We start from the raw sequence: 21,832 nt of genomic DNA on the forward strand, positions 1-21,832 counted from the left end.
GCACGATACACGATAGGTTTGCATGATTGGCATGATAGAAATTGGAGTCATGTGGAGAACCTAAAATGACGTACACGTTAGACATTTTAGACACGTTAGGTCCGTACACGTTAGGTTTGCACGATACACGATAGGTTTGCACGATTGGCATGATAGATTTTGACTCATGTTGAGAACCTAAAATGACATGCACGTTAGACATTTTAGACACGTTAGGTCCGTACACGTTAGGTTTGCACGATACAAGATAGGTTTGCACGATTGGCATGATAGATTTTGACTCATTATGAAAACCTAAAATGACATACAAGTTAGACATTTTAGACACGTTAGGTCCGTACACGTTAGGTCTGCACGATACACGATAGGTTTGTACGATTGGCATGATAGATTTTGACTCATTATGAAAACCTAAAATGACACACACGTTAGACATTTTAGACACGTTAGGTCCGTACACGTTAGGTCTGGACGATACACAATAGGTTTGCACGATTGGCATAATAGATGTCGACCAATTTTGAGAACCTAAAATGACATACACGTTAGACATTTTAGACACGTTAGGTCCGTACACGTTAGGTTTGCACGATACACGATAGGTTTGCACGATTGGCATGATAGATTTTGACTCATGATGAAAACCTAAAATGACATACACGTTAGACATTTTAGACACGTTAGGTCCGTACACTTTAGGTCTGCACGATACAAGATAGGTTTGCACGATTGGCATGATAGAGTTAGACCTTACCGTGTTTGTAGGCCATCACGTGAATCTTGAGACATATCGTATAACGTGCCGACTTAAGATTTACGGAGCTAACGTGTCTAAAATGTCTAACGTGTATGTCATTTTAGGTTGTCCACGAGTCAAAGTCTATCATGCCAATCGTGCAAACTTATCGTGTATCGTACATATACCTAACGAGTACGGATGTAACGTGTCTAAACTGTCTAACGTGTATGTCATTTTAGGGTCTCCAGATAAGTTGAATGGTACAGTCATGATATACACGTTAGACATTTTAGACACGTTAGGTCCGTACACGTTAGGTTTGCACCATACACGATAGGGTTGCACGATTGGCATGATAGATTTTGGGTGGCGCCTATCGACACGATCATCGTGTGAATAGACAAAAAAAAATGCTTACCGACACGATGATCGTGTGAATAGACCAAAAAGAATGCTTACCGACACGATGATCGTGTGGATAACGTGGTTTTTCATACCTATCCACACGATGGTCGTGTCAATAAGACGCATTTTCCGCTTATTTGCACGATGATCGTGCAAATACACAGTTTTCTTACTTATTTGCACGATGATCGTGTCTATAAGACGCATTTCCCGCTTATTTGCACGATGATCGTGCGAATACGCAGTTTTTCTTACTTATTTGCACGATGATCGTGTCTATAAGACGCATTTTACGCTTATTTACACGATCATCGTGCAAATAAGCGGAAAATGCTTCTTAAAGACACGATCATCGTTTTGATAAAGAACAACACATACCGACACGATCATCGTGTAGATAAGAAAAACAAACGGATAATCCACACGATGATCGTGTCTATAAGAAGTATTTTCCGCTTATTTGCACGATCATCGTGCAAATAAGCGGAAAATGCTTCTTATAGACACGATCATCGTGCAAATAAGCGGTTTTTCTTACTTATTTGCACGATCATTTTGCTTTTCCTGAAACGTCCTTTTTATAGTTTTTTTTACATCTCAAGACTTTAATTATCATCTCAATTAGAAAATTTGAATATTGGATATAGAGAAAATATGTTTCTTAAAAAAAAATACGGGCGTACTCGGTCTGGTCATGGAGTTGAGAAGGTTTGCATGTTTGGGTGACTATGTCCGCGACTCAATGGCGACTCTATCCTTACGGCGTGCAACCCCCTAAATTACATATAAATAAGCTAAAATGCAAAAAAAGTATGCGCCACGTCTCAAACTTGACGGCCATCTTTTATCCCGGAAATGTCGCAAACGAGTGATGGTGGGTTCCATACATCGGCTGTGTACGTACTGTGGCGCTTTGCTTGCGGGGTTTGTTAGTTTGACTCAAATTATTGGCAGTGGATCGGCGGAGATTGTCAAATGCAATGAATTTAGCGAGAAAATAGAAAAAATGGGAAAGGAGAGTAAAAGAGCGAGAAGGGAAAAATTACAAAGTTACTGAGAGAAAATAAAGAGGGGGAAAAAAACACGTGGCTCCAACCAAGATTCGAACGTGCATCTTCTGAGATTTGGCTTCCATCGTTCAGACGTATTTACTCCGCGTTCACGGTGTGCCACCGGGTTATCGATGTACCCGAAGGAGAAAATAAGCAATTTAAAGAAAAGAAGTATTGTTGTCTCTTTCAAGCTGCGATTTTGTTTGTTATGCTCTCTAATTCAATTTTTTGGCAGTTTGAGCCTCGAAAAAGTGAAATATTGAGATCGTGAACAAGATTTCATTGATAATTTATTATAAAACGGCAGTGGATTTTAGCAAGCGATGCCAGCAATTCGATTGTCAATTGAACACGTGGGCCTAAGGCTAAATTATGGAGAACACACTTTTTGTCATACGAGGAAACTTTATTTCAACTCGAAAGCCGTACATTTCAGACCACTTGATAACGCAAAATGGTGACATAAGTGTACAATTTGCATTTGATCGCAAATTATCATGATCGTGTCGCTAAGTTGCTTTTTATTCTTGCTTACCGACACGACCATCGTGTCGATAGCCACAATGTAGATTTTGACTCATGATGAAAACCTAAAATGACATGCACGTTAGACATTTTAGACACGTTAGGTCCGTACACGTTAGGTTTGCACCATACACGATAGGTTTGCACGATTGGCATGATAGATTTTGACTTATGATGAAAACCTAAAATGACATACACGTTAGACATTTTAGACACGTTAGGTCCGTACACGTTAGGTTTGCACGATACACGATAGGTTTGCACGATTGGCATGATAGAAATTTGACTCATGTTGAGAACCTAAAATGACATACACGTTAGACATTTTAGACACGTTAGGTCCGTACACGTTAGGTTTGCACGATACAAGATAGGTTTGCACGATTGGCACGATAGATTTTGACTCATGATGAAAACCTAAAATGACATACATGTTAGACATTTTAGACACGTTAGGTCCGTACACGTTAGGTTTGCACGATACACGATAGGTTTGCACGATTGGCATGATAGAAATTTGACTCATGTTGAGAACCTAAAATGACATACACGTTAGACATTTTAGACACGTTAGGTCCGTACACGTTAGGTTTGCACGATACAAGATAGGTTTGCACGATTGGCACGATAGATTTTGACTCATGATGAAAACCTAAAATGACATACATGTTAGACATTTTAGACACGTTAGGTCCGTACACGTTAGGTCTGCACGATACAAGATAGGTTTGCACGATTGGCATGATAGAGTTAGACCTTACCGTGTTTGTAGGCCATCACGTGAATCTTGAGACATATCGTATAACGTGCCGACTTAAGATTTACGGAGCTAACGTGTCTAAAATGTCTAACGTGTATGTCATTTTAGGTTGTCCACGAGTCAAAATCTATCATGCCAATCGTGCAAACTTATCGTGTATCGTACATATACCTAACGAGTACGGATGTAACGTGTCTAAACTGTCTAACGTGTATGTCATTTTAGGGTCTCCAGATAAGTTGAATGGCCGGGTACAGTCATGATATACACGTTAGACATTTTAGACACGTTAGGTCCGTACACGTTAGGTTTGCACGATACACGATAAGTTTGCACGATTGGCATGATAGATTTTGACCCATCTGGAGAACCTAAAATGACATGCTCGTTAGACATTTTAGACAGGTTAGGTCCGTACACGTTAGGTTCTCCACATGAGTCAAAATCTATCATGCTAATCGTGCAAACCTATCGTGTAACGTGCTGACCCAACGTGTACGGACCTAACGTGTCTAAAATGTCTAACGTGCATGTCATTTTAGGTTCTCAACATGAGTCAAAATCTATCATGCTAATCGTGCAAACTTATCGTGTAACGTGCTGACCCAACGTGTACGGACCTAACGTGTCTAAAATGTCTAACGTGTATGTCCAGGTAAGTCGAATGGTACCGTATGTCAATCGTACAGTCATGATATACACGTTAGACACTTTAGACACGATAGGTGCATCCATGTTTGGCGTGCACGATACACGATAGGTTTGCACGATTGGCTTTTTTGGTCATGTTAGTTCCGACCTAACATGTCTAACATGCACTACTAAAATGTAAAAATGTCTAAAATGAAAAAATCCCGACTTCTGGCCATGGATGCGGAAATACGTATCAACAAACAAACAAACAAACAAATAAACAAATAAACTGCTCTTTATTGACAAATATTAACAAAACAGCTTTTCGCTGTTATTTTATTGAAAATAACAAATAAACAAACACAAACATACACACAAACAAACAGACACAAATAAACAACAAGCTCGTGTCCCCTGTGCTTGTACTATGACATTCAAGAAGTTTCTATTGCCAAGAGCGACTTGTACTGAGTCAAAACAAAAAGTGACCTGTGAGCATTCAGTACTCTCAGAGTTTAAAATACAATGCTTTGCGTATTACAGTAACTTATCAGTCATGATTTCATACATAAATACAAGTATTGTTGAACTAATGGCATGTCCACGAAATTAGTAAACCTTCAAGCAAGTTAAGGCACTTTCGTCATTAAGCATAGCAGCATAAAACATCTTGGTAACGTGAGCAACTATGACATGCGGAGTCCACTGCAGTTTATCCTTCTGTCGTGACACGGTGACACAATGCTTCCATGCTTCGGTGTATCTCTTCACTGAGTGTTCTTCACCTGATGAGTGCCGCAAAGGCTATCTAGGAGTGAATAGTCTAAAAACATGATATTATTTTCGTAATTATTAAAAATAATAAATCGCAATCATCAAATATTGATATCACTTAACCGAGTTAGTATTTCATCCGAGTTGAGCCGGTACGTGTATCAGTTACACGTAAAGCGATTTTTATCGAGTGCTACTGCGTTATTTTCAATAATTATGAAAATAATATCATATTTTAGACTATTCACTCCTAGCCTGGGCATAATCATGCAATAAAGCAACGACTTTAGATTTCATCTGCAAACTATTCATCTCGATCGATATCGCCCGGGTACGAATCAAAAAACTGTTTACAAACGTTGATAGTTCATGATAACTGAATTCCAATTTTTCTCGTGAGATGAAATGACCTGAAAGTGGGAAATAAATAGCACGCTCGCTACAGTAATCTTGGTACAGTAAACAGAGCAGTGCAAACAGTCAAATGAGACTTGCACAGCATGGCATTGTTTGAGGTAGATTAATTGTCCCAGGGCAGTAAAGTTTAACCTGGTCACAGCTGTAATGTTGATAATGTTATTTTTGTGAAGCAAAACGACGACGTAATGTGTCCTTTGGTGTCATACAAGGCCAAATCATGTCGCAGTATAAATAATAGAGGGTGTGCCAGATTCACTCAGCGCCAGTGTGAGGTCAGTACAGCATCAGCTATTGTATGTTGTTCTGTGTAACAAACCATGAAACTATTAATCGTGATGCTAGCTGGTTTTGCTTTAGTCCAATCAGAAAAGCCAAACATCATCTTCGTCGTCGCTGATGATTTGGGTAAGTCCTTGTCGTAACCTCGATAGACTACGGTATGATGTAATGTCACTAAAACTGAGTCACTCAATGAACTGGCAGTCAACACTGATGTCACGGAAAATCATCTTGAAAACGATATGTGTGACAGCAAACGAAAGATCATTTTTTGCTTTTATGTATCCAGGCAAATTCAACAATTTTGAAAATTGTTATAATGTAGAAATACGTACGATGCGCATGCGCTCCATGTACTGAGTATATGATTAGCAAAGAAGATGAGAAAGGTCTTGTTTTAAATTTCTCCTGTCGTAATTCGGACTCGCGGAGTTGGTTAAAGGTGACGTCGAAACTAGCGTTCTTCACCAACTGTTAGGCTCGTCAGTGTTAGGATTGTTTTTCTTTTGTTTTTACCATCGTTTATAATCGCAACAGCTCAAGACTCTAATCTTATGTTCTTTATTTAAAAATGTGGTTCGAAATGTTACCGGTGGCGAAATACTGTGACAAAATTACGATTGTGCCGATAGAATTGAGTCATTGACCTTGCGATGTGATCATTAGGATCGAAATCAAGTTCCTGAAAGTCGCTGACCTTGCAAAGAGCTCTTTCTTAGATTTATCAAGCCCTTCCTTTGAAATTTCAGAGACATATAGATCTATGTTTACAAACATCACTCAATAGAATGCATCAAGCCCTTCCTTTGAAATTTCAGAGACATATAGATCTATGTTTACAAACATCACTCAATAGAATGCATCAAGCCCTTCCTTTGAAATTTCAGAGACATATAGATCTATGTTTACAAACATCACTCAATAGAATGCATCAAGCAAGGTAAAAGTGAAGCAGCTGACTGCACCATCCTTGGAATAGATAATAATGCATATTTTAATCACTGAATATTCCAGGGCTGCCTAATTAAAAGAATCACGGGTGCCACTGAAAGTAGCTACACTGCGAAATAACATGTGCAGATGAGAGGGTCGTCAAATGTTGTATGCAAAACAGTTGATCACTGAAGGCTGTTGACTTTTAATAATGTCAACAATACTAATGCGTCCCTGGTTAAATCACAGCATCGTATTACCAGCTGTTTCATTGGAGGCCAACAACGGTTGTCATCGTGTATTTTTGGAAGTGAAACTGCATTTTATTATACAGAGCAAGGGGCTGACTGCATTCTTGTTGATAGGTTGGAATGACATTGGTTATAACAATCATGACATCATCACACCAACCTTAGATACGCTGGCCAGAGAGGGCGTTATTCTGAACCAATCCTATGTGCTTCCCATGTGTACACCGTGAGTGTCTATTTTTTTTAATACAATGTTGTAACCAAGACAGAGATTCAAAGTATATATTGAAGGATACTTCCAACAACATGGTATTACCTTATGAAAAACAAGTACGAAATTTCAAAAAGTCTTTGAGATTTAGTGTGAATGAAGAGCAGTATCTGAACATCAGGCTGGTTCAGGTGTTTTTCATTGAGGAAACAATATGTCAACAGAATCCTTTGTAATTAAATAATGCGTCGCGAAAGTTTGCAGTGGAATACTACTTGATGTGATTTGGGAAAAAGCCTCATTCCATGTTCGTTTATAATACAAAAACTGTTTAAATGCGTTACTAGTAGAACAACCCTGATAGTTTTGTAACATTCTTATTACTCTCAGAACAAGGACAGCATTTATGAGCGGCTACTATCCGTATCGTGTGGGCCTTCAGGTAAGAGTCTGTTCATTGATGTGTGAGAGACAGAGAGACAGCAATTTACGTACTGTAGGCAAGTAGCTAAGGGCTTATAGACTGATCATCTGCCTGTAGTTGTGACATGTTACTGTTATCGCTGATAAATGAATTCTAGTCCGTCCTGAAAATTAATTGTCAACAACAGCACTGCGCATTGCACATATGCAGACTAATTTGCCAAATTTGACTCTGAGTATTTATGCATATTTTAGAGGGGGTAGGATATGAGCTCTATACATGTATTAGACATAGCTGCATGGCACACAACCTGGAAAATAAATGAAGTACTGCTGGTGGTCTTGAGCTTTAATTTAATATCTAAACTTTTATGCTTCACAACTCAGAAAAGTACGATCGAAGGGAGGCGATATATGACGAATACTACATGTGTGCGTATATGAATAGTTATCAGTAGTTGTCTTATTTATAGTTTTTATTCAAGTAGTTCATTAATGAGAGGGCAGATCGTCCATGTAGCCGACACGAACACGAAGTGTCTGTTACCGGCTACCAAAAACTATGAAAAATAGTAAGGAATGAGCTACAAAATCACTATCAGTTTTAAGTTGCAGGTAGAATAAGTCTGTGCCTTTGTAAAAAATACCATAAAAATAGTAGAAAGTGAAGAACCAGCTGAAAGTTAGTTGAGGAGACCTTGACCGCATATCATTTGCATCTCATTGTCGGCTACATGGACTGTGTGCCAATGAGGGCCCAATGAGAGTACTGTCAAGCGACACGTCCGAATTAATTTCTTTGTCACAGACATACAGTACACTGCATATAATCCCTAACGTACTGCGTCACATAAGGGGAGAACCATTTGATTTTTTTTTTTGGGGGGGGGGGTATGGAGGAAATGGGTATGGGAGCAAATTTTTTTTTCCTGTCACAGTGACAGCAATTTTTTTTTTCTACTGTCAGAGCTGCATCAATTTTTTTTTCCAAATGGAGTAGCAATGCAAATTTTTTTTTCTTTGTCATCAAGTTTGTGATGCGTTGTATGTAAGGGAGCCGTCATTATTTACGGCCTGGAACTCAGAAATTTCAAGTGAAACCAACCCCCCCCCACCCCCCGTCAACCATGATGAATTTGAGTAACTCCCCTCTCTAACTCTGAAATTTTGACTGATCCCCCACTTAGAAAAGTTAAATACAAATACATGTATTTCTTAAATTTACAAAATACAGCAACAGTAAAGACCTTTGAAATCCTTATGTACTGTGGTAGACTATCATCAGTTATCTCATGATGGTTCAAAAAAGGTGAACCCATCAAAATGAAATTGCAAGTCACAATAAAATAAAGATATAAAAGCTCACGCAGTATCTAACCATATAGTATATTGTTTAATTTGGATGGGTATTATGACAGGATTTTTACTAGGATATCTGACCGGGCAGAATTTGAAAGTACAGGGGGAGAACTTAGGGGGAAAGTGTCACAGGGGCTTTCCCCTATCTTGCATGGAAAGTTTAAGATATTGATGTGTGCAATGGTGCAGTCTGGTGCGATCTGAGAGGTGTTTTTTAATTTTTTTTTTTTACTAAGTGAAACTGTTAGAACACCCCAAGGGGGAGAGCACGAGAGGGGGTTTCCCCCTCTCATATTGGAAATTTTGAGAAATTGATGTGTTTAATGGTGCAATCTGAGAGGAGTTTCAGGTTATTTTGCATTTGATAAAACTGTTTGAAAATGACATTGAACACTGCAATATTTTTTTACATTTTATGCATGATCAGTGTTTGTGTCACAATATTCAACACCAAACAATGACAATACAATTTGTGAAAAACAGTTCGTTTGCCAGAGACTGAAGATAAATAAATATACAGGAACGGAAAATTTGTGACCTTCTTGTGTCATTTCTCCAGCTGCCAGCTTCTAGTGAAAAGCATGAATATGGTATGTTTAACTGTCAAAATGGTCATTGAACTGAGGTAAATGAAAACATGTTTCTGTGATAATAAAGGATGAATTCACAACAGTTCAGTTTTGTCCTAGATCCTGTGAAAATTTTGAGAAATTGATGTGCGCTACGGTGCAGTGTAGTGCAATCCGATAGGTATTTTAAATTTGTCTTTTACCAGTAACACTGTTAGAAGAGCCAAGGGGGGGGGGGAGCACGAGAGGGGGTGCCCCCCTCTCGCATTGAAAATTTTGAGAAATGGATGTGTGCAATGGTGCAATCTGAGATGTGTTTCAATTTATTTCGCCAAAAAAAATTGAGTAACCCGTCCCCCTTCTTCCTCTCCACATTTTGAGTAACGCCCCCTGAAGTTTTCAATTTTTTTAGTGACCCTCTCCCTTGTATTTCATTACATTTGTTGTTCCTCAATTTTTCATTGTCAACTTGTACATCTTCCTAATATATTTGTATTGAGAGAATAATATATTGATTTTAACACTAGTTTATTGACTCCTGTCTTGTGTTTTAAAATTTTCACAATTTACAGATGTCAAATAGTCCTCTTTAGATAGTGCCTATGCCATTGAGATATTGCAACAGAAATCCTGAAATATGATTTCTTGGGTCAGGAAAGGGAAGGAAAACATTGAGTGCACTGAGGTGTAAGTAGACCTATGTAGTGCATGCTTATATCATAAGTGCTGGGAAAAAAACATAAGAATTGCTTGTGGTAAAAACATTTGCGCCGCCTATGGCGGCGCGCCGGCAAGGAATACATGAGAATAGGGTTTCCAAATTTTGCTAATTTCTGGTGCATTGTGACAATTTTTTTTTTCACTTCTGTCTCTTATGACAATTTTTTTTTTCTCAGGCCATGGCAGGATCAATTTTTTTTTTCTTCTATCTCACCTGGTGACAAATTTTTTTTTCTCAAAATCCTCCATACCCCCCCCCCCCAGAAATCAAATGGTGTTCCCCTAATATGTAACCGATCTTTTCGCATGGTCCATCATTTGTTTGCATGAATACTATCATACTGTTGCGCTCGTAGTTAGGGGAATTCACGAGTTGCTGAGTTGAGGTACCAGTCTGGATCGTAATGCTTTCAGTAACTGAAGCTGACACACCAAGATGTAGATTTAACACAACCTTGTACTTTATTGCAAGATGGCGACCGTGTCGTTCACTGTCAACGGTCTAATCTCAAGTCTTCATTTTCAAACTTACATAATTACAAAAGTTATCACGTGGTAATTTTCCCGCCAGTCTTTGATTGTTTCTTAAGATTAAATAAGATCCCACCATGGAATATCCCGTTCTCGATTGTTCTCGATGAAATCTTAACCAATAATTAATTGAACTATCACACTATCTCTTATCTAGCTTCTCGTACGATCTGAGTCAATGACCTTCACACGCCTTGGCCACGTGAGGGACGCTTCAAGATACAATCTCTACAGGGAGGGGCGTTACAATACTATCAGAAAAAATTGGCCGCTTGTTTACTTTTCTCTAGATTACATGTCTTTCCCGCAAACATACGATTGCTATTTTGGCTTTGTTTAACATTTCCATTTTAATGGCTGCCCTACAAAAACGATGGCAAATGGGGAAAACGGATGAATATTCAGACTTTGTTTGCGCATTTTCAGTCAATTTCCTACAAGTCTCGACCATCGTGACGACACGGGAACGCCTTTCAAATAAAAAAAACACCAAACTAGAATGTTAATAGAAACGACCCTGACAAATACTCTGTTCTTCGAGAGAAAATAACTCCGAATTCCCTTCCAGTTTCCTTTTTGTTGGAATATTAAGTTCCAATAAATTGTTGTGTAATTAGGAAAACGACGTACTTTTTTATTCAGACATGTGTATATATCCTGTCATATCATGTTGTTTCATAGGGACACGTGTTACAATTGGTAGCTCTCAAAATCGTATTTTGCTGAGGAACTGGTTAAATTGTTTTATAAGATGTTGAATTCCTGATGTGTAATGTGTTTCTTACTCAGCATAAAGTGTTGACTGCGAGGGAACCAGCGGGTCTGCCTTTAAACTTCACCCTACTACCAAAGAAGCTGAAGGAACAGGGGTATACTACATATATGGTGGGCAAGTTAGTATCTCGATATCATTCAATATTATACTGGTTTGTATCAGATGTGTGTTATAACACCGAAAGAGCAGGAATGCTCTGTGGTACAAAAGGAATATTAAGAAAACCTTGAGGACCCATTGGAGTGCCAAGTTTACAAAGCTGCTCAATTTGTTTTGTAGAAATACTTTTGACGTCATATTGTAAATGAAATATTATAAATGTATTCTATATGACGAATTTATGAGGTAAAGCTGAGCACATTATGGAGCGTAAGGTTTGCATGAGTCCATTAGGGGCCAGGAGGGGGTGAGGGGGTACATCTACTTTATAGTTTTGGCGATGCCAGTGAATTTGTAGATGTAGAAAACATCTTGGGCCACAATACTGGATAATCGGATACATTGTCAGTAATAATCGGAGGGATGACGTCACAAATTCACTGGTATTGACAATATATACTGTGATATGATTTCGTTTATTGAAGAATTGGGATGCATATCTGACAAGTCAAGTAATTTTGTTTTTAAATTGTGACATTATAGTCTAACATTTGCATAAAGTTATGACTCTCAAAAAACATCCGATCATTGAATAAGTGTTGCTAGTCATACCTAGCATTTTTACTACGAATGATTTCAGATGGCATTTAGGATTTTGCAAATGGGATTACACGCCGAACGCACGTGGTTTTGATCATTTTTATGGTTACTACAACGGACTAGAAGATTATTACACCCACGAAGTCGGTATGTAATCGATCGCTGTGAACGCAACACTTGTATCATCTTCGGAATTTGGTCAATCGGAATTAGCAAAACCAAAAGACATGTATTAGATAGATCCAAGGTTTAATAAATTAGCTTGGGCGATACTTTGCACAGTTTTTGTTTCCTTGGTCCATTGCAGAAATCAACATGGCCTTTCATTTACATAATAGTATGCCACTCGTTTCCCCGGACTCGTTTCATTTGCTATTGTCTTAACACATGCACAGTGTATGTAAAACTAACTGGTATGGGGCTACGTAAGTCTGTACTTCACTTTGGCGTTATTCAATTGTCACGTGTTTTTATGGAAACTTATGAAACTTTGCAGTACCCTAATCAAAATCCTACATAAGATACGTTACTCAAAGAAATTAACAGACATAATACGATACGATGCATAATTTGGAGAGGACTTACTGTAAGTATTCCAATAGGATTGCTCATGCTATGCTTTCAATACTAAACGAAATCAAATTTCAGAGGCGTATTTAGATCTAAGGGAAGACAAGGTCCCTGATTGGAAGAGGAACGGAACCTACTCGTCGGTAAGTAACAATCGGTAATCATTTAACTTTATATGATTCTTAAAATGATACATGTAAAGTTTGCGTTGTGTTCTCTGTATGCTTTTGGTGTAAATGGAAGGACAAATACTTTAAACTTGCCATTCTGACAAAAGTAGTTAACACGATTGGAACTAATTTGCGATAATTGGATCTTCATATTTTTCAAATTTCTCAAAAGTGTTAGGTGCCGTATAGCTGAATGTTGCAATATTACAAATTACTCATACAAACAAGTGTATAACGTCAAAAGAAAACCAGGTGAGATTACATTGCAGGTTAAACCGACATTACTTCACCGTCCAATTATCCCAAATTAGTTCCAACCGTATTAGTTTTTGAAAGAGTGTTTTTACAGATGAAGCTTTTCTCAATCGAACAGGGAAAAAAGTTATCAATGAGAAACGCGAATGACCAAGTCTAGCTTGCCCGTCAATTCAGTGTCGCCTCTGAGGTTTGAAAATACTGTGAAGGTGATAACATCCATCGCTCGTACGTGACCAGATTATTATATCTTTTACACCCAGTATGTCTTCACTGAAAAGGCCGAGGAGTACATCGCAAAACACGACAAAACTAAACCTATGTACATGTATCTATCATTCCAAAGTGTCCACGGTCCAATTCAGGTAGGTATTAACATACTTATACTTTCAATTGCCTTTTACTGAGTAATAACACAGACACCACGATAAGACGTGTCATGAGTAAACTTAACCATCTATTGTTATTCTGTAAAACATTCTCAAGCTTCATGTTCTTCCTGTAATCTTATAAAACAGGTTCCACAGAGGTACTTGGATATGTACCCTACTATACAGGATACAAACAGACGAATTAAGTCTGGTAAGTTTAAAGAATCTACTTGCCGCTTGCCAACTGGTAGAAGCAGTAAACCAAATCGTTCCAAAAAACGACACACGTAGTAGAAATTCGATGTTCTATCGCCACAATACTCTGTTTTGACTGGAGGTTGATGCAACGTTTATTTAATCGTTGGAGTATGAACGGAGAACGCTACCGTCATCAATCGTATTAGTAATTCATCTAAAAACTGATCAAATGCAATGTACAGGTCACCTACAAAATGAACGCGAAACACAGAATGTCTATCTGCTAACCTTTACTGAAGTCCAAATGTTCCTGATAGGGTTATTTCCCACCTGCTGGTAACTATAGAATTTGAATTTTCTGGAGTTAATGAAATCATATTCCTGTTTTAATCATCTCATGAGTTTCGAGCTGAAGTTTGATCCAGCATGAATCAGCTCCGACCAAACTTGAAATTCATCGTCAATTGCTTTGTAAGCAAAGACTTATGCCCAAGGTGATGTTATATAGTGTGCACCATGCAGACCATGACGACAAGTTGGTTATATATTTAAGCATAATGTCATCACGGTGATACATCCGTATAACACACACACACACACACACACACACACACACACACACACACACACACACACACACACACGTTTGGTTTCATTCGCCGTGGTGTGATACCAACGATTTGAAGTCAAAATGACATACCTTATCTCTGCATTAAGGAATGATAACAGCCATGGACGATGCTGTGAAACACGTGGTTACAGCTCTGCAGAAACATGGATTGTGGAATAATACGTTATTTATATTTACAACTGACGTGAGTACCTGCTGCTATCCTTGTGTGATTAATTGTAATTGCTAAACTGTGTTTGTGTAATTTTATGCTAATCACCGTACGACCAACGACGAATTTTATTGAATTTCGGCGGTTTATGAAAAGGAATGACGACTTATAACAGAGTAAAAGATGATGATGATGATGATGATGATGATGATGGAAATGGTGATGATGATGATGGTGGTGGTGGTAATTGTGGTAGTGATGGTGATGATAATTATGACAGTAATGATGGTGGTGATTGTGATGGTTATGGTTATGATGGTGGTGGTGATAGTGGTGGTGGTGGTGGTGGTGGTGGTGATGGTGGTGGTGGTGATGGTGGTGATTGTGGTGGTGATGGTGATGATGGTTGCTAAGTAATGGTGGTGGTTGCACAGTGATATTGATCATTAATGTGCAATTTCAAGTAGAATCCTGTCAGATATGCAGTTTTTGGTTTTCCCTGTATTCTTAGTGACGTCTCTGGAAATTTAATGCCTGATGCATCTTATGGTTTGTTTATTTTGTTTTGTTTGTTTTACATAAAGGTTTCCTGAAATCTGCTAGAAATGAATGATAGATACGGCAAGAGGTTGAAGGAAGAACATGTTTACTTTTTTCTAATGCGTGCCAATCGATCTATAACTTCTATTTTTCTTTTAACTTGATTATTTAATGTTGTTGTGGTAGATTTTCAACTTCAAAACCGTTTTCTGGTTCTCCGTTTTTACCTGAACCTTGATATTGACCATATAACGAAACACAATTTGTTCAGAATGGAGGCCCGGCGGAAGCAGACGTAGCAGGAAACAACTGGCCTTTACGAGGTTCTAAAACTACACTCTGGGAAGGAGGCACGCGTGGCGTGGCTTTCGTCCATGGCAATATTCTTCAAAAAACAGCATATGTTAATGAAGAGTGAGTTGAAAATTAACTTTATTATTTGGTTACATTTCCAGCACTCAGTTTATCGTGAACGCAGTCTCACACTTTTCATTTTGCATCATGAATTGCCCATGACAGAACAACCCCTGAATTACCACAATAATTAAGACAGAAGTAATGTTACCTGGTCTTCCATGTGTTGCTCTCTGGCGTGATCTTGTGTAACAAGTATGTTTCACTGTCACGAGTGTCATTTGACCCAAACTCTTCTTCAACTATCATGTACATCAGAGTCAGAGCTATCTCTGTCACTGTTCACGTATGCAGTGACAGTGACACTGCAGTAGCAGGGTGGTACCTGATAGTGACACTGCCCGAAGGAAGTAGCTGTATTAACTTTGATAACTTTGACAATATTTTTGTTCAGTTTATACAACTGTGTTCTTGTTCTACTCTTTGCAGCACGTTGAACTGTCAAGAATTCAGCTTGCTAACACAGCCTGTGTATGTGTACCATGCATTCGTATCACTGACAACTGACTGTCAGTCTGGACTCTAATTAAATTATCAATATATACATATTTGTATATACAGGCTTTGTCGACAAACTGAATATTCTGTTTGAGGTTGCTGTAGGTAAACAGCAAAAAAAGTGTAGTTGATATATTAAACAGAAATATTGCAAAAATCATCAACAGTTGCAGCTTCTGCCCTGTTACTAGGCTCACGTTTGGATTTTTACGACAAATCACACATGTTTAGATTTTTTCAAGATAAAAGTCATGAAATGTGACAAAATGGTTGTAGATTTTATTAAACCATTACAAACATTACATTGGATGACATGAACATGGCATTCATTTTTCATTGAGTAACCTACAAGAACTTGGAATTGGAAAATGTAAAACGTAAAAGGGAACCAAAAATGTTCAAATCCCCCCCCCCGAATTCCTCCATATCCCCCTTACCATTTTTTGTGAACGCAGCCGTACATGATAAAATATCGTCGGAAGAAGAAGAAGGAGGAGGAGGAGGAGAGAGAGAGAGGGGGGGGGGAGAGAACAGTGTATGTGACCCCGATGTATGTATGTATGTATGTATGTATGTATGTATGTATGTATGTATGTATGTATGTATGTATGTATGTATGTATGTATGTATGTATGTGTGTATGTGTGTGTGTGTATGTATGTATGTATGTATGTATGTATGTATGTATGTATGTATGTATGTTTGTATGTCTTGTCTGTCTGTCTGTCTGTCTGTCTGTCTGTATGTATGTATGTATGTATGTATGTATGTATGTATGTATGTATTATGTATGTATGTATGTATGTATGTATGTCTTGTCTGTCTATCTATGTATGTATGTATGTCTTGTCTGTCTATCTGTCTGTCTGTCTGTCTGTCTGTCTGTCTGTCTGTATGTATGTATGTATGTATGTATGTATGTATGTATGTATGTATGTATGTATGTATGTATGCATGTATGTAAAAATGCATGCATGCATAAATTCATCCATTTATTTATGTATATATTCCTTATTACACTTTTATATAGCTGCATTCTCAACTTTCTAATCTTCTCCTGACAAGGTGAAATGAATAAAACACATTCTTCGGCTCGAACTGATGTGATTTGATTTGATTTGAATTCACAGAATGATTCATGCTGTCGATTGGTATCCGACGCTGCTTGAATTGATCGGCGGAAAACAAGGTATGTATGAAAACTTTATGGGAATCTTCGGACATTATTTCCATACAACCAAAATTGTAAAGAATGGATCACTACTGCAACAACGATAATGATCAATTTTGTAGATCGACAACATAAATATTTATTGCAATTATTAAACGTACTTGGTAGGTTTCAACAGCGTAATTGCGTAAGTAAGATAACATCAATGTCCAAACATCGCAACTATTCCACTCGGTGACTTTACCCGTTCGCTATTCTGATACAGATCCCGACATGGATGTCAATGTGTGGGAAACCATATCTAAAGCAATGCCTTCACCGAGAACCGAATTTGTCTACAACATTGATGAAGTGGATCATCCTGGTGCCGCTATCAGGCATGTAGAACACTAGCAGCCAGAACCTTGCAAATTAAGAAATTAAACACAGGTATAACCCGAGGAGAACAATGTCTGAATGTTTCACCGGCATTTGTTATTAATTTTGTTGGCCTGTGTGGAAATGAGACATTGCTCTACATCACATAGAGCTGAGCAGTTAAATTCACTGTTCGCTTGTGAAGATATCGTTTTCAAAACACAACCTAACTCGACAGCAGTCGGGATTCTAGTTTTGTCTAATATCAAAGCACATTTAACATCTCTGTTCGAAGATTTGGACAACTGTATCCTACTGACAATGAATAATTAGTAAACAAATACCTTGTAAAAGGACTTTATGTCTTATGACAGAATTTGAATCAAGATATATAACAAAAGTTAATCTGAGCTAACCCCGCTTCTGTATCATTATACTGCAGCTAAAACTATTGTTTTCTTTAACCTTAGGGTTGGTGACTTCAAGCTGATCACTGGAAAGGCTGGCAATCCAGGTAATTGGCAAATAGTTGCCTGATTGGTTCTGATATCGATAGGTTTACATTCGAATGACGGTTTGTAGTGAAGTTACGAATTTGAAAAGCTTGTTGGATTTTTCTTGGCTGGCAAAAAACCCAAAAACATTCGTGATGTACTCCAGTCTGCAAAATAACTCTGTCCTTGTCATTTGTATTCCTACATTGCTCAAAAATAAGGCATACATGATTTTGTAAACAACACTTCAGTGACATGTTGTCCTTGGGGCAGGTTTCAGTCTTGTTACTGAGAAAATACAAGGGACTCAGGGTAATGAATGTGGCAAATTCTTCGTTTTCAGTCTCTAATATTTTTCGCGATATAATACTTTTCCCCGCTGATGTTCGAACTTCTACCATGCCTGGAGCGCCATCGCATCCCAGCTAGCCGGTAATTATACTACGGTAGTCCCTGTGAGGATTAGATACCCGTTACATTCAATATTGTGTGGAAATACTTTTAAATTTACTTGTTCCTTTCGTTTCTGAGCGTTTTCAATTACGGCAACGATATGCGAAGTTGATAGGCTGTGTTGCCTGCAGCGTAGCACGACCGTACACTAAACATCGATTGAGTAGACGGAGCAGAATCAGTCCCGTCATTTATTTTCAACGAAATTTTTATTATACTCCGTAATGGAAGAAACGACAAGTTCAATGATTACGATGGTGAAGTATTGAATTTTTATTTATATATGTTTTTCTCTCTCAATTCATTCAGCAAACTTGATCTCCGTACCGTCGGTCACAACGTGCAATGCAGTGCATGAAGTTTACAATCGACTGCCTCCATCGTTAGTTTAGCTGTTCAAGACGTTTGTTTGCACGGCTCATTATAGTCGGAACAATCTGTAAACACTTACATATTTATATCTTTCCGGTATTTCGCCCAACTTTTGCGCGTTTTCAGCTGAGTCTCCAGTTTCGATTGACCAGACCTTTTCGAAGAGCGTATAGGTTACTATGGTCGCCACAGTAAAACTTGTGTGGATGTGATTGAGCATGCGCAGTAGTGTGATTACGTTTCGTTTCGTGTGTCAACAAAGCCTGACTTCTGGTCCGGATAAGACGTCATTTTTCACTCCTTTTACTGTTAAGGTAGTATGCGACTCGAAAGTGAAAGACTTAAACTTTTGCTCTAACTTTCCCCAAGGAATCTTTCAATCATTCTCTTTCAAAATCAAGAATAAAAATAGGGGGTCACCATGCAAATTTTGGTACTAGAGAAACAAATTACCCAAGATTTACCGATATTAGAAATTCAAAATGGCCGCCATCCCTGTGTTAACGCTATGGAGAAAAATAAAAATTTTCGAATTTCGAAAGACTAAAAGTTTTCTTTCACCAAGAGCTTTAAAATGAACCCCCACATGTGGTATTTTCAGAAGAGAAGTGTAAAAGTTTGAGAGTCTGAATGTCTGTCCCCGAGGTGCGTTCTACCTTAATCGTACACGTATGTGAGGCGAGCTGGGCATGCAAACCATGCGATTCAGTATTAATTATGGCCTACGTTCACATACTGAGGATGTCATTTTAATCAAAAATATGAAAAAATTGTTAAAAGTTAGAAATACTGGGGCTTAAAAAAAAAACCTTTCAACTGATTTAAGATTCGAGTAAAACAAAGACCTAAGTGTAATTTAGATAGGTACACACACAGAACAATTGGAGTAATGTGTCTTTAAGTCAAGGGAGAGGAGGTCGCTAGCAGCTAATACACAATATCACAGATTGAAAACGGACGATATAACCACATGCATTCCCCAGGCTTCCTCTTTGTTTTGCAGTGATACAATCAACTAATATATATATAACAGTGGAGTGATCTTTACTTCTGTACAGTGCCTATATGTCACAGTAGTTTTTTGATTTTTGAGAGGATGTGATTCCAACAGATGCACACTTGACTCATAGCCATCTCATAGATCGATTTACTGGTCTCGTTTACAGATGGGTGGATACCCGTACCAAAAGCAGACGGTGCCTGGGAGGAAATCTTCTTCCTTGATGAGCATGAAGGGAGCATGGCAAGTCGTCCTGCTCCATGGAATGCTACTTATCTGTTCAACATCAAAGGTCCGTGTGAATACAGAAAATATCAAAATCGTCGTTAACAATAAGTGTGACAACTAGCCGCAAATATGCAGACGCCCGTTAAAAAATTGTGAATCTTCAAATATGCTGTGGCAAGACTAGAGGAGCACAAAGCATGTAAATTTAGTCTGCAGAATATAGATCAAGTTCTGCAATATCTTTCTCACATATTGTCTTCATATGAATATAAATTGTCGGTCACTGTCACTGCGGTACTGTAACCATCAAAGGTAAGATATTGTTTTCCTAAATGTATGTAAGACTGGGAACGTTTCGAATAAGAAATCAAACAAGGACGTTTATTATCGTTTACCCGTAGATGACCCGACGGAACATCACAATTTGGCGGAGGAAATGCCTGACAAAGTAAAACAACTGAACGCCAGGTTGGAGGAACTAAAGAAGAAACTGGTTCCTGCGATAAGACCTGATCCAGACCATGAAAAGTCAGATCCCAGACGGTTTGGCGGTGCTTGGTCGCCAGGTTGGTGTTAGTTACCCAAAGGCAGTGATTCCCGATGTGGATCCGCCGTTCCAATGCTAATTCATCTAGCCGAAGACACGGAATGAAAAACAAGATATGGAATAACTCTGGTGCACGTTACATTTCAAAAGATCTTCTCCATAACAGATCTGCATAAGTTATTTTCGTGAAGTGCAAAGCTCTGTATGCCTTGTTTTTTATTTACACTTTGATGGCCTCAAAGAGTTACTTTTTCACTGTAGACTTTCGCTTCATTTCCGTTTTAACTGACCGATATCTGTCTCTGCCATGCTCGACACTGGTAATGTCATAAATCCATTCAATGATACTGGCGGCAGTCTCGTAAAGACCAACTATGAAGAGCTTATTAAGAACATACCGAATACAGACATTTGTTGACAGAATTGATAATTGGTACAGCAAGATCACATATGACAACTATCAAGGACGGAAGTTAGATTTCTCGTCACCGTACTTCGTCCAATCAGTATTGCTGCACTCACTTTATAGCCAGTACTGATGGCCAGAGGACTGTCGAGATGAATGCCATAAAAATTTACACGTATGGATGATAAAACAACATGATTATAAATCGATTGCGCCCTCAAAAACTCGTTCAGTTTTCGTGACAATACTTTCATCGAGCCGGAGATAAGACAAAGTTTAGATTTGTGCTTCCATCAAGTAAGAGTATTGGAAAAACTGTTTTGATATATCAGGAAGTTAAGAGTGAATGCATCACGTGCTGTGGAAACTGTATGTACATTTAGTAAAAACACTGTAGTCTTGTAATTATTTCTTACTAGTGCGTTTTCATTGTAGTTTACAGTTGCACACACAATTTATAGTACGCATGCTCAATAAAACAGCTTCTCTACAGCTTGCATGACAGTTACATAAATCAACCGTAAGGTTAATTACTACAGTTATGTAATATATCCATGGAGTTTCCTTGGTTGAGTGGCCCTCATATATGGCATCACTTTTGTCGCCTACCATAAATTCATTCTTCAATATTCTCAACTTAGCGAGTGTTCATTTATTTTGAAAGAGAATGGACAGGCATATTCTTCTTGTGCCTCCGTCAAAGTAAAATAGACCCCCACCTACTCAAAAATGATGACCCTCTGAGAAGATGATAAAACTGGGGCACTTTGCCCAGATAATTTACATATTTTTCTTAAAGGTGGATTACCTTTAACGTGTTGGCAATTGATACAGTATTTTACACACATACATACACACCCATCCACCCTACCCTAGAGTACATATCTGTATCTGAATGTACCTGAATGTATGTATGTATGTGTATGTTGTATGTATGTGTGCGTATGT

General features: G+C 38.3%; 1 protein-coding gene across 1 annotated transcript; it reads left to right on the plus strand.

Moving 5' to 3' along the window:
* Nucleotides 1–5,374: 5,374 nt before the first annotated feature.
* LOC139150383 (arylsulfatase B-like) lies at nucleotides 5,375–21,515 on the plus strand. The gene is made up of 15 exons (XM_070722722.1): nucleotides 5,375–5,713; nucleotides 6,886–6,997; nucleotides 7,373–7,424; nucleotides 11,374–11,477; nucleotides 12,099–12,205; nucleotides 12,707–12,771; nucleotides 13,317–13,418; nucleotides 13,572–13,635; nucleotides 14,340–14,437; nucleotides 15,216–15,358; nucleotides 16,987–17,045; nucleotides 17,293–17,404; nucleotides 17,855–17,898; nucleotides 19,870–19,995; nucleotides 20,333–21,515. The coding sequence occupies exons 1-15, from the start codon at nucleotides 5,626–5,628 to the stop codon at nucleotides 20,506–20,508; spliced, it is 1,452 nt and encodes a 483-aa protein (XP_070578823.1). The 5' UTR covers nucleotides 5,375–5,625; the 3' UTR covers nucleotides 20,509–21,515.
* Nucleotides 21,516–21,832: the final 317 nt, after the last annotated feature.

The sequence above is a fragment of the Ptychodera flava genome, chromosome 14 (assembly GCF_041260155.1).
Source record: "Ptychodera flava strain L36383 chromosome 14, AS_Pfla_20210202, whole genome shotgun sequence".
NCBI lineage: Eukaryota > Metazoa > Hemichordata > Enteropneusta > Ptychoderidae > Ptychodera > Ptychodera flava.